Source organism: Mesocricetus auratus, unplaced genomic scaffold (genome assembly GCF_017639785.1).
Source record: "Mesocricetus auratus isolate SY011 unplaced genomic scaffold, BCM_Maur_2.0 Super-Scaffold_100018, whole genome shotgun sequence".
Classification (NCBI taxonomy): Eukaryota; Metazoa; Chordata; class Mammalia; order Rodentia; family Cricetidae; genus Mesocricetus; species Mesocricetus auratus.
The window spans coordinates 16,720,910-16,735,074 of NW_024429199.1; the positions used below are offsets into that span (position 1 = coordinate 16,720,910).

General features: G+C 41.2%; 1 protein-coding gene across 7 annotated transcripts in view; it reads left to right on the forward strand.

Moving 5' to 3' along the window:
* Positions 1–14,165, forward strand: part of Tpd52l1 (TPD52 like 1) — a 113,631-nt gene that overhangs the window by 93,084 nt on the left and 6,382 nt on the right. For 4 of the 7 annotated variants that reach the window (XM_040728222.1, XM_040728228.1, XM_040728226.1 and 1 more), the window contains exons 4-6: positions 6,050–6,151; positions 9,570–9,584; positions 11,418–11,456. In XM_040728222.1, the coding sequence (XP_040584156.1) occupies positions 6,050–6,151; positions 9,570–9,584; positions 11,418–11,456 (156 nt within the window). The remainder of the gene's footprint in view (positions 1–6,049; positions 6,152–9,569; positions 9,585–11,417; positions 11,457–14,165) is intronic. The other 3 variants (XM_040728223.1, XM_040728229.1, XM_040728224.1) reach the window with 2 other exon arrangements.

Consider the following 14,165-nt stretch of genomic DNA (forward strand, 5'->3'; position numbering starts at 1 on the left):
GACAATTCAGATCTAATGTTAAAAGTTGTGCACACCAATCTCCTCGCATCACAGTTAGTTCTCCTTACCTTTGGGATCCTAGTGTATTACCCAAACCAGGAAGTAGATTCTTTTCTCCAGACAGAAGTGGTAAATTTATATGTTAATAACCTATTTAGGATGCCTTTAGAAGAAAATGATCCTAAAAGATTTTGTGTATATGTCCTTGATGAGATGTTGAAATGCAATCATTAAGGGAATGCACCCTTAAATCTCTTCCTAGGGGATATGTATTCATGCAGTGAAGTGTCTTGAAAAACAGTTTATCTTTTAGTCCTTCTTGTAGTTATATGTAGAAAATGATTATGTCTAAGTTCCTTTGGATATTAGCACTGCCTTTCAAAATTGTAAATCCTGTGCTGAGTGCGACCTATCGAGGGAATTAATGTACAAAGTCAGTAGAATAATTTTTATTTGGCTTGGAGAGGAAGTCCCCCAAAGAGAGCTGCAAAGGATGTTCTATATACTGGCCAAACAGCTCACCTGACTGTTAAGTGCTTAGCAGTTCAACCAAGTTCAACAGGTAATAAACAAATAACCAAAATTTAAAAATGCGAAGTTTACTCATGTAAAAAAGAAAAGAAAAACACCGTGTCAGTGAGTGATCTTGGGGAATTCATACACATGAATACTTAATAGATGGTAGCTGCTGTCACTGTCATAGCTGAACCTTTGCAAAGCATCAGTTATTGCTAGGTGGCATCTGCCTTCTTATGGGGGCGGGTGCTCATCCCTGTCTTCTGCCTGAACCTATTTTACCTCACTGAGGCTGAACTTTCCCATCATCACCTTCGGGCCATAGTTGTTCAGCACTGGAAACTTCACACTGGAAACTCCAGCCGCTCAAGAGAAGAAATTGAACTAAAAACCATCTCCTTTTGTTCCCCATCATCATGAGGATCTTGCTTTAGTTGATTTAGGCACTTTTTAAGATACATTGATGATGAACAAAATGTGTTCCCAAATTGCAGGAAGTGCAGGCAGGTCACAGAGACAGCCATCAGCTATAGTCATAAGACAGCAGAGAGGTATTTGAATGAGTTGTACAAGAGGTGGTGGGACCAGAAGAAGAATGAACATAGATGTCATGTAGCTTGTGTCCTCAAACTGTCTGCCACCAAATGCACAAGTGACAGCAAGCAGAGGATCTCTCCACACTGTCCCCATCACCTGAAGAAAACATTATGGTTTCCCTGCTTTGTCAATTATGTAAGGTCTAATGCTGTAAAGCATCTTAAGAGTAAAATGAGATCTGCTAGTGGCTAGAGGTGAAACCCAGCAGTAAATAGAGTGCTTAGCATGTGTGAGGTAGAGGTGAAACCCAGCATTAGAATGTGTGCTTAGCATGTGTGAACTAGAGGTGAAACCCAGCATTAGAATGTGTGCTTAGCATGTGTGAGGTAGAGGTGAAACCCAGCATTAGAATGTGTGCTTAGCATGTGTGAACTAGAGGTGAAACCCAGCATTATAATGTGTGCTTAGCATGTGTGAGCTCCTGGGTTCAATGTGTAGCATAATAGCCCAGGTAGACAAATAAATAGATGCTAAATTATAGATACTATAAAAGGATTTTATTTACCAAAATGCTGCATATAGTTGTCTATTTGAGTTAAAAGGCTGTGTAGTCAATCAGATTAGTATTTACTTTTCATTATTTTGACTTTACTAAAGGTAGTTGTATATGCTAAGGTTGAAAACAATTTTAAATATCAGAAGTACAATCCAGGCCTGGCTCCGTGGGTTGGTGTGATGGCTCCGTGTATAAAAGTGCTTGCTATACAAGCCTGATGGCCCAAGTTTGATACCTGGAGCCCACAAAAAGCCAAAAGTGGTGACTAACATCTGTAATCACAGCACCCCCACAGAGATATGGACTCACAGGGATATGGACTCCTACAGATGCATGGGAGGGAGACAGGAAAATTCTTGGAAGCTCCCGGGCCAGCTAACTTGCTGTACACATAGCTATGGGTCAGTAAGAGAGACTCTGTCTCCACAAGGTAGCAGGAGACAACAGTTCCTGAGAGTTGCCTGCCCTTCACATGCATACTGTGGCATATAAGTGCACACATGCTCTCTGTCTCTGTCTCTGTCTCTGTCTCTGTCTCTCTCTCTCTCTTTCTCTCTCTCTCTCTCACACACACATGCAACACACATATAAAACAATAATAAATGAAATTAGATTTTAACTTTTAAAAGAGTAAAATTCAAACACACTTTTGGGGTCAGGGGTATCAGTGGCCAGACAGGAGTGCTGTTTTCAGGGCTTGGGCTCACAGGAAGTAGGTGGGAATATACTGCTCACTCAGTTTAAGATCAAGTTCAACCAGGGCTCCACGTAAAATGACAGGGTGTGGACAATACATCACCCCTGAGGTACCCTTCACTTAGGCAGAGCTGTAAGTGGTGCTCCTTGGAGCCTCTAAGTACTCTGAGTTCAAAGACTTACTTCTCATAGGCCATTGGTTGCTATGGTGTTGGTAATCACTTCCCACACACCAACTCCCTCTCGCTGCCTACCCCCTGAGGTCTTTTTTGGGTATTGATTCTAAGCATCAGGCAAAATAACTACTAACTGTTCTTAAGAACCAGCTTGCCTAATGAAGAGGTAGAAAATGAAACACACACACACATACCTTAGAAGTGTGTGTGTGTGTGTGTGTGTGTGTGTGTGTGTGTGTGTGGTTGCTTATGCACATATTGACATGTGTATGGAGGCCAGAAGCCAACCTCAGGGGATGTTCCTCGAGCCTTGTTCATCACTGATACAGGGTCTCCTACACATCTTAAAACTCTTAAAATCCAGTGTTATTATTTCTCTGCATGAAACTGGAGCTATAAAAAGCTGATCCGACTCACCTCAGTGGCATCTCCAAGGTGACAGGACATCATGGGGGAAGGGGTGGCACCATCTCAGTCACCATGGAGCCACAGCGCTTTCCTGTGCCTCCACGCATGTGTAACGTAAAGACCTTCAGATCTAACGTTGTAGGCTCAAAACCCCCAATTCAATTCTCAGCATCACACATACCCACGAGAAAAGGAAAAAAAAACAAAATGGATTTATGGATTATTAAAGAACCCTGGCATCTATAATACTGCACTGAGCCACTCCTGAGGCTGCCCTGTGACAATGAAACTGAAAGTGGAAATACAGATGCATTTTTTTCATTGTTGATTACGTAAACATCACTAACACAAGATCTTTATGTGTACCTACCTCTTGTTGGGGGTGGGGTGGGGGGTGCCTTTAAGACGTTGTAACACTTACTGCTTGCAATATGACCTCATTTCTAGCCAGTTTTAAATTAAGCTATCCAATTCAGAATGTCACATGTGTGTTCAAAAGATCTCTTATCTCCGAATTCAAAGCCCTCTCAAACATATAGTGCTAAATGACATAGGCCAGCTTACAGTAGGAGAAAATACGCAGGCTAATTGCAAGAAACCGCCAAAGCGGTGCCTGACTGACATCAGAAGGAATTTTCTAGTAGCCCAACTCAGCGTCCTGTGAAGGTCGCAATTGTCACACCATTCTCTTCCCTTCCCCTTTGCAGTGTCTTTCAGGCCACTCGCGTGGGCGTTGGGTGGACGTTCGGTCAGTGCCCAGCAGACATTCTTCTCTCAGACTTCCCTGACTGCCTTCACTTCCCTTCCTGCTTAGCCCTTTCATGCTGGCTTTCACGTGGCCAAGGCTCCCGAGAAGCTCCGGCCAGCCCTATCGGACCAAGAGAGGTAGCTTCCCGTCTTCCTCAGAGTGCCGGCTTCTTAACCCTTCAAAGCAGGACACTGATGTTAACCCTTCGACCCCTTTCTTGTCAAATGGGGCGGCATCACAACGCAGAACAATTAGAGCAGAACCCCGTCCCCCGGGTCAGATGGGACTTGGCATCTTCGGAGAGCACTGAGGCATCGGGGTGGCTGAAGCAATGTGAGTCAGGAAGAGGCAGGGGAGGGGTGGTTAGGCTGAGGCCAAGTTGTGCTTATGGACTTTGGTGCAGAAAGGAGGCACCCTTGGCTTGATGTTTCAATGGCTTTTTCTGGCTGTTGTGTTGAAAAGACACTGTTGGAAGAGAAAGACACAACTGGGAAGGTACGTTAGGAAATAAATCATTGCAAGAGCCCAGGTGAGGGATGGCACTAGGCGAAGCAGAGAGCAGTAGAGGTGGGAAAATGGCCACTCTATTTCTACTGTGAACCTTGAAATGAACTGGGAGGGCTTCTTGATGGATTGGATGTGGAGGAAAACAGAAAAGGCCAAAGGTAGTGCTGGTCCCCCAGCCAGGGAATCTTTCCCTCTCTTTGCCACTCTGTGTGAGAAATTTTGCATAGGAAAAACCTTTTCTTGACTTTTTCTTTTTTTCAGAATGGTGATATCAGTATTAGTAGAGAGAGTTCTAGACTAAAGCTAACTCTAAATCCTAATCCATAGTGCATGAACCTGTTATATGTACATATTGTGTAGGGTTTTCCTAACCTCCACAATGACCCCATCCTGTGTTTGAATGTACTTTTTATAGATCAGGCTTCATGTGCCCATTGCTGCTTTGTGAAAACTCTATCAGCATCCTAGAAACATAACTGGGTAGGAATTCCGATTGTTTTCTTGATTCACTTGTGAATACATGCCCCTTATTTTCCTAATTTCCTTTTCTGATATTTTCAAGGTGTGTGTGTGTGTGTGTATACACATAAACCTAGAGTTCTAGGTGGTTTGTGAGCATTTCATGTGGGTGCTGCCCGATGGAGTGGGGTCTCTGCAAGGGCAGTACATGCTCGTGCCACCCATTGAGCCATTTCTACAGCCCCAACACTGAATTTTAAGGTCAAAGGCTTTACATTTAAATGCTGCTGAGCCCAGGCAAGGTAGTGTTCAGTGTACCGCTTTTGGGTTCTCTTTAGTGTTGGTTTGTTCTGAAGAATCTCAGCCCATGCCCCCTGGGGATCAGGGAGCTCTAAAATCTTGTGATGACGATTGCCATTTTCATTCCTAATCTTTTACATGCAGTGCTATGGCAACTGCCTTATTATTAGCAATGAGTTTTATTTTAATATTTTACATCATGTATAAATCACTTGGCACTCTGTGGTTTCATGTGGTCATAATTTTTCATAATTAAAACATACAGTCATGTGCCAAATGTACAAAGTAAAATTATGCTTCGAATATGCTGTTTTCATACTTCTGCAGGAAAAAAAAGTCAGATTTTTTGGAGGGTCTTTTCTTCCATCTTCTCACTTCTTTCCCAGCCAGAGCTTGTGATATACAATCTGTTCTTCAGAGACATAAATAAACTCCAAGTTAATGGATTTTCGTGAAATATTTTTGAAATTTATGGGTCCTCGGCTAAGAAAAAAGGAAAGTAAAATTCAAAGGTCTTAAGTATGGCTTGTTGCCACTTTGGCATTTTTGTTTGGAATGTCAGTATCTAAAAGGAATACTGTTTCTGTGTAAAAACCTTCACAACAGATTTTGTTTAATGGTGAGAGAATCTTTGGCTCCAAGCAGGCAAGAGACCCCAACCGGACTCCAGGATGAGGGACTCCCTTCACGCCTCACCTCCCTTGGTTCATCTTGTCTTCCTATCATCACTTACTATTCACTGCTCTAGTTGGCAGTGTGACCCTGGGAGAGCTGGACCTAAAACTGAGGCGGACTAAAGCCTCATGCAACAGCCAACTTATTCAGAGCATCCGACAATTTTTACTCTGAGGGCTGAGAAGGATCACAGAAGTTCAATCACAAGGACAAGACACATGTGACAAAAATGTGTTTTTCCACAGAGGCCTATGAAAAACAGCAGCTGAAATAAACTCACTCCTGTCTGATACACCTGGGAGCAGCAAGGAAACACATTCCAAAAACAATTCTGCTTTTTGAAGAAACTGAGGGCACAAGACTCTTGTCTTGTTTTCTTGTAGTTTTCTCACAAGCACTCAGACTTCCCCTCAAGCAACTCCATTCTTAGACTGGGTTCTGACATGTCCCATGGTTCTCTTTTATTTCCAGGTACAAGAAAACACATGAAACCCTGAGCCACGCAGGGCAGAAGGCCACAGCAGCTTTCAGTAATGTGGGAACTGCCATCAGCAAGAAGTTTGGAGATATGAGGTAAATCAGCAAAACCAAAACCAAAACCAAACAAACAGGAACCCTGCCAAAGAACACTGTGTATTGGTAGGATGTTCCTTCTTTCTTTTTAACAGGCAAAAATGACATTGATTGATGACAGAGATAAATTTTCATGTTGGGACATTTTCTGTTGCAAGATTAGAAGTCTGGCCCCAGCCTTCCCCTTTCCATCAATAAAAGTAGAAGTTAGAGGAATGAGGAGGGGTTTCAGAACAATCCAGTACACAAAGAACCTGACTGGTTTTATTAGTTAACTTTTCTTTTACTGTGACAATATATCTAACAAAAGCAACTTCAGGAAGAATCCATTTTGTTTCATAGTTTGAGGCTACAGTTCATCCTGGCCAGGAAGTCATAGCAACAGGGGTTTGAGGCAGCTTCAGGAAGCAGAGAGAGGTGAATGTTGGCCTCTCAGTCCTGGACCTACCCTATGGGTAGTGAGTCTTCCCTCCCCAGTTTAGCCGGTCTGGAAACAGCCTTACAGACACAGCCAGAGACATGTTGCCATGGTGATTCTAAATCTAGTCAGTTGACAGCAAATATTAAGCACAACATATCTTAATTTAAATGATATAGGGAATATTCAGTGGAATCTGCTCTGATAAATTATTCTAGGTTATATGTTTGTATCCAGTCATCTGATATATTTTACATTTTAAAACGATATTATTTGGTTTATACTTTTGGTAGTTCTTTACTAGTATATTGACATATATTAAGAATTTATACACCTTCATTTTTATCACTGAATTATCGTACAGTATAAACAGAAGTAGAAATTTTAAGTACTGTCCATATTACAGTTGTCAATCATTTACAGAGACCAGAGAGAACACAAAGATAGACTTTAAATTAATCCTAATATCCTTACTGTAGAAACAGGGATGTATATGATATTTTAATTTTTTATATTATATGTGAGGGAAATGTTTCTCATAGTTATTACTGTCATATTTGTATTGTTTAAATGCCTGCCAATTTATTTTAAATTTGACTGGTGTGGCTTAGGAGATCTTTCTCTAGAAATCAAATTCACTTTTTTTCTTAGAAACCAAATTAATTTTTTAAGTTGGCAAGTTTTAAGTTTCTCCTTTTCAAAAACAGCATATACATTTATGTCATAGACTTCTTAAACTGTTATTTCTCTGAAGCATTGATACCTAGAAATAAATATCCATGTCTTTGTATTTAGTTTTCTTACATCAAAAATTGTTGGATTATGTCTCATATTTATGAATCATTTTCACTGGGCATTCAGGTGGAAAGAATTAATTACAGATATGTACATGAATACTCCACATTGTTTTATCTTCGTTTTTTATGAATACCACATTATCAAAAGACATTGAAAGCCTTCAGAGGCAGCATGTGATTTTTGTATTATTAGTTACTGCTAATTTTATTAAAGGTGAAGTTTGCAGTCATATCAGTAGCATCAAGCCATGTATCTGAACAAATAATCCCTTACACAAAAAAGACCCTTCTGCCTGTTATATGTGGGAAAATAAATTTTGCCATGCTTATAAAGTTTGTTCTCTACAAATGCAGCTGACAACTTTCTCTTGAACACTAGCTCCTTGCTCAGCCCTGCCAAGTAGCTTTCATCCGTCTTCATGAGTCCATATAAACATCTCTGGAGCATTTAAAACACATGTGCTCCGAGATTGCTCCTCGTCAAGACTGTGCTCGGAGGCATTCGGATGGAGGCTGGGAATCTGGGAAAGTGACTGTTTCGGGATGCAAGTGACCCTGGATGGTCTCCCTTATCAAACATTGATGAGAGGAGCATGGAGCTAAGGCATAACTCAGTGGTAGGGGGAGCCCTTGGCTTCCATCCAATCACAGAAAAGTGAGAGGAACCCAAGTAGCAATGTCACTGGGATATTACAGAGCCCCACACGTAATTGTGCACTCAAGTGCTAGTTTAATCTTTATTATACGACCAACTCAAGGTGACCCTTACACGAAGGAAATCAGGATGCATCTGTGATGGGGACCCCTTGTGTCTTATAAAGGCTCCTCATGTTTCTCTAGACAGTGTGTTGGTATACTGCTGTTCATATTGTGCTAGGTGTGAGACCTAGTTGTCAACTGCCTTTCCTCCTGTTTTAAAGTGTTTTGTTTTAGCACAATGTATAACTCATTTCCCAGGAGTTCCATACTGTTCATTAATTACAACTTCATAGAAAGATTCACAGTTTTCATTGTGAATTGGCTGGTGATATTACACTAGATTTATGTCAATAGCAAAGCAATTGCCTAGCATTTGTGAGGTCTGAGGTTCGAGTCTCATTGCTCTAGACAAGCAAAAAGTGGCTAAAAATCCTGGAAAATGTAGTATACATTTCTAGAGAATCAAATACAGTTCTGAAATTTTTTTATTAAGTTGGAAAAAGTCAGAGATGTATTTCTAGTTTTTTAAATCAAGTATTACAAAGGCTTTAGTTTTAAATTTTATTCAAACAAGTAGTACATATATGTTATTTTAAAATTCCTCCAGGTTAATACACTCAAATGAGAAAATTTTCTCTTTTACATTTTGTTCAAACTAATGTGTCAATGTATAAAATGACAGCAGGAAATGTTAAAATTTTAGCACAGGCATTTTACCTTAAGCTTTCCATCGGTCTAAAGTGTGCCCTTGCCCTATACTATTCATGATACTATAAAATTCCTCTGTGTCCCAGGACCAACGTTATGGCCATGCCCAGTCCTTTTCTCCATCTGCAGGTAGCATTGGCAGCGCTTGCCTCCCTTGTGTCTTAAAGTCACATCCCTGAAGTGAACTCTGAGGAAGTGCAAACTGTTGGGATGGTTTTTATGATAGCAAATTGGCGTCCTCTCGGAATTTCCCAGTGAGCCACTGGGAACCAAATGTTCAGAGAAAGCGCATAATGGAGGCTTGCCATCAATATATATCACTGTGGGAAAAACAGCGAGAAGCAGAATTCCAACAGGGAGGCAGACAGATATCTTTGAGACACATTTAACAATGGACACTATCAGCTGCCGTTTCTGCACCTGTGGAGCCCACGGGTTGAAAGTACTTTAATTCATCTTTATTGAACATGTACCGATTTTTGTGCCGAGATTCTCTAGGTTACATGGCATAACAGATGTCATATGACTTTACCCTGTGTTAGGCGTCCAAGTAATAAGCATAGAACCTATATGCAAACACTAAGACATTCTATGCAAGGGCTTCCAGATCTGCGGGGTCCTGGAACACTTTCCCTCAGCACACACAGGGAAGGCAGGCTGTGTATTCAAAAGAACAGTGAATGGAGTTACTTAACGCTTTCTTTTGAGCTCTTACAAAGGAGCATAAGTCACAAATCTGTTCAGTCTGTGCTAACTCAGTCCTAATCTTCTCTCCCATGCTGCTGCCTGGCTGTAGGTCTCACTCTATTGGGTAAGCACACTATGCTGAGTCTGTTGAGACTGTGTGAGGTCTGCAGCTCCCTCCTCGCATGCTATCCCTTCTACCCATGGCTCTCAGCTCCCTTCATGCTGTGTCACAACTAGAAAAACCATTTTCCGTAGCATGCATGTCACAAGGGAGATTTAACCGCACGTTCATCTCGCTTGAGAATCTTCCCACCAGTTTCATTTGCTAAGCAGGCTCTTAGAACTAAATCTCTGTCAAAACTTCTTCCTGCACTGCCAGGGTCCTTAGAATTCAGAGGTTTAAAAAGAACGTGGAAATGGAGAGGTTTTTGTTTTGTTTTTGTTTTTCCAGACAGGGTTTCTCTGTGTAATTTGGAGCCTGACCTGGCACTCACTCTGTAGACCAGGCTGGCCTCCAACTCACAGAGATCTGCCTGTCTCTGCCTCCTGAGTGCTGGGATTAAAGGCGTGTGCCGCTGCCACCACCACCCTACTTTTTTTTTTTTTAATAAAACTTGCAGAACATGAAACAGAGAACTGTTTCCTTCATATCACTTTAACTTTGACACACTGACATCTAAACTTCAATTCCCATATTTTGAAGTTGTAGGGGGGGAAATTAGTGGAAAACACTTAGGTTAAGAAGTTAGTGGCTCCCTGTCTGAGGACTTTCAACTTAAGCCTTCTTTCGGGAATCTTAGTGTGAACTTAATCCACTCTCACCCCAGATGGTAGTTAATGAGAAGAACAGATTGACAACAGTGGATTTCCTGTGGTGGTGTGTTTTAAATGCAATTTCTATCTATAATCTTTGGGAGGCAACAAGTACTGCCTGAATGACTTTGTCTTTCCAGACATTTCAGTAGAAGGCTGCCCATCCTCATAGCTTTGGTTGATAATTTCCAGGATGTGTGACAGATTTTATCCAAAAACCTGTCAGCTTCTAGAGCAGTGCTTCTATGCTGTAAATGCAGTTCAAGTTGTAGTAAACTCCAGCCATAAAATTGTTTTTGTTGCTACTACATAGCTGTAATTTTGCTACTGTTATGAATCATAATTTAAGCATCTGGTTTTCCAATGGTCTTAGATGACCCCTGTGATCCAAGGGAATCGTGACCTTCAGGTTGAGAACCACTGTTCTCGGGAAAATAGCAAACAGGATCTATGTTTAAAATGTTGCAGGAGAGCAAGCTCTAGTCCAGGGCAATGGAACCCAGATTGTTCCTTCCCAACTGCTCACTCCAGTTCTGGGCAAAACTCAATAGACAATACCAGGCAAGGAGAAGGGAAATGATGAGTCAGCTACTCTAAGATTAAGAGGATCAACCTCCTAAAATTCTCAGACATGTTTATATTTGTACCAATTGTTCTTGACAATTAGCCCAGAATGGATGTAGAAGTCTCCTCTTCAGGCTGGTGCGTGTGGATGCATGGCATGTGCTTCCTACGATGCCTTCTCTTCACCATCTGCACTCCTCTGGACAGTTTCTGTCCAGTGGAACATTAGCATCTACCTGCCTGGCCATCCTTTCTGGGTGCAGTTCTCACTCTTCCCCAGTGTGAGAAGAAAGTGCAGACCAGGGACGGGCTGGGGAATACCACACCTTCAGATATCCTGCAAGGCCCCTGGGAAAGAGTGGAGGCCTTGGCCATGGCTCATCTCTTCTCCCTTATGCCCTTGGGAGTGGATTGTGGTCACTTACGCCCAAGGAAAACAAACAGCATCTCAGTTGGGTGGGCAGGGAATACGTCGGGTATTTGAAATAGCTGTTTTAGAACTTTCAAGCCAGAGTTTTTCCACAAACTTAAATTGTGCTGTCTTCTTTTCCCCCTCCCTTTAATGTGCTTTGTCCGGAAGGTACTCCATTCGCCATTCCATAAGTATGCCTGCCATGAGGTAATGTGTACAACATATTCACATCATATTAATGTAGAGTGTATATGAAGCATTTTTGAATTTACATGTGAGTTTCTTCCCCTTATCATTTTATGAGAAAATAATTAGCTGACGTGCTATGCTATGCCTTTCGCTTCTTTCGGACTATCTTTAGGATGAAAGGTGGTCTCTTGCTGTGGACTTGGGTTTTTGACAGAAACAGGACCTTAAATCCAACCCTTCCTGAGATCAGGGACAAGAACTTCACCTATCACAATTTCTGTTACTACATGTTATAAAGAGCTAAGAGCTGCCTTGCGTGGCTCTATGAGGCCAAAACAAAGTAACATATCTGAAGAACTAACACGAGGCATGGCACGTTCTAAACACCTTTGCATAATTAAATGCAAACCTAGGAGGGAAAAAAAGAGAATGGTGGAAAAGAGAGAAGATGTTTAGATGGGATGTGTGCTGAAAGTCTAACAATGACAGACCACTATGATCCTGGATGGATTACTGGTGAGAAAAACATCCAAGTTCAAGGTTGCATGGCTTAGTGATACAGTATGATAAAAAAAATCACTAGTGGTAATAATCTGGAGGTATGGATTTTCATCATGGAAATGAGAAGAGACAGGCTGTATGTAGTACACTTCTGCCAAAGGTCAATGTTACAGCCACAGTAAAGCCATTTCATTGATATCAGTTGCACTGTGTTGAAAATAACAGGCTGGAGCCAGGTTTGCTGCTCATCCCATGATGCTCCTGGGGGTGCTCTGGTAGCCTGGGCTGCAGGCAGTGTGGGATAAGGAGCATATGGCGCTTCTGCGACCTCCCACACTTCAGTCAGAACTATGGCTCTCCTCTGCTTCCTAGTATACATTATGATTTAGAGTAATTGCAGAGGGAACGTGGTTACTTTAAATAGTATGAAACCATTAGAACCAAATTCTTCCCAGGGTCATTTGCAGTATCAAAAGTTTATAGTTGTACATGATGTAATTAAATTTGATTAAACAGTTCTCCCTGCTTTCCAGCATGCATTCTAGTGTAATTTAATTAGAGGAATGCTTATTCTTTTCTGTCTGATGAAGTCTCTTCTACACTGGGGACATTTGCTCAATTACTTGGTTGGGAAATTTAACCAGTGCTTGTTTTTCTGTATTTGGTAGAAATAAGGTTGCTTCGTTCATCTTCAGATGAATTGTTACCATTCCATAAGACACTCTGACTGAGTAGTGCAACCCAAGGCTTTTTGCTCCTTGACTGACCAAAGAAGGTTTAGACAAAGTGATCAAAGTTTCACTCTGTGAACCAGAAATCCATCTTGTGGTCTGTAGGTCAAAGACAATCTCCTCAACTTCCTAGAGTTAACTTTGAAAGGAAATTAAGTTTACTAATCTAACATAGACCCATCCATCTTAGCTGTCTACCCACTGTAGGCCTACATAACCGATGGATGTCATCTGGGCAGGCTAAGCCAAATAAAGCCTGAAGAGAGAATGAAGTGCCACAGTATATAATTTTGAGTCATATAAATGTAGTTTCACCAAGAAACAGAGGCATTATGGAGGTGTACTCACAGGGACTTGACTAATGGTTGAGTCATCTGCAAGGTATAAAGGCATGCCCTGCAGTGTGAATAGAGGTACAGTTCTAGCCACGGGGACTGTCAAAGTAACAGGAGTGATCCTCAACAAAGCCAAAGACCTGGAGAAAACATTCTATACATTAGTTGCCTGGGGCCATGGCTCATCTCACACCAAACCAAACCCACATTTTATAGTCACACTCCCCTGAAGATTCTGTAGGCCATTCCTCTTATTTTATTATCCTCTGTACACAAGAAAGAGCGAGTAGTTTATCAACTATGTTAAAATGTGAAATATTTGACTTTTACACAATGGCAATTAATTGTTACTGAAACGTGACATGCCAAATTTAAGATACAGCTCTCAGTTTAGCTTCTATTTCTTTAAGTGAATTTAGTGTTATCATCTGTAATGCAGTGATATCTATTGTGGTCAAATCCAACAAAGAAAGCACCAGATGACTTAAGGCCACACCACAGGTTGGTGGACAAATAATACAACCCAATGCTTGAATCGCTAATAAAATGCCAGTGAGGCAGGAAGGCTCCATCTCCTAAGAGGGTGGAAAGCTAATGCACACAACTAACACAGAAACAATTTATAGATGGGGGTCGCCGGCGTAAAATAGTGAGAACATCAACTTTCAGAAATACCACTTCCTGAAATTTGTCAATATCATCATTTTTTAAAGCACACAAAGAGAAAAACAGGAACTTTTTTTTTCTGCCTTGAGCAATTTCTTGTCTGTCTTGTCTCAAATTTACTGAAATAAATAACATTAGATTTCCAGCTAGGAAGCTCATGAATGACCTTTAAACAGAACTTCTACTACAAACAAACAAACAAACAAAACTGAGTTGGGAAGGAGGATGTTGTGGTAGAAAAAAACAATTAACAAATGTAAAATTAGCTATCAGTCCATTGACTCAGTAAAAATGACTTTGGAGGACTATGGAATTATTGTAGTTGGATCCTTGCCACGTGCTGACCATTTTACTTAGAAATATTCTATGTCTATGTTTCTGGACCTACCTGAGCAGAAATAAAGTATATTTCAAAACATAGTTGGTACAGGTGACAAGCTGACAGCCAGCTCTGGTGCAAAAGTGATATTTACAAACAAGAACTGAAAACCAAA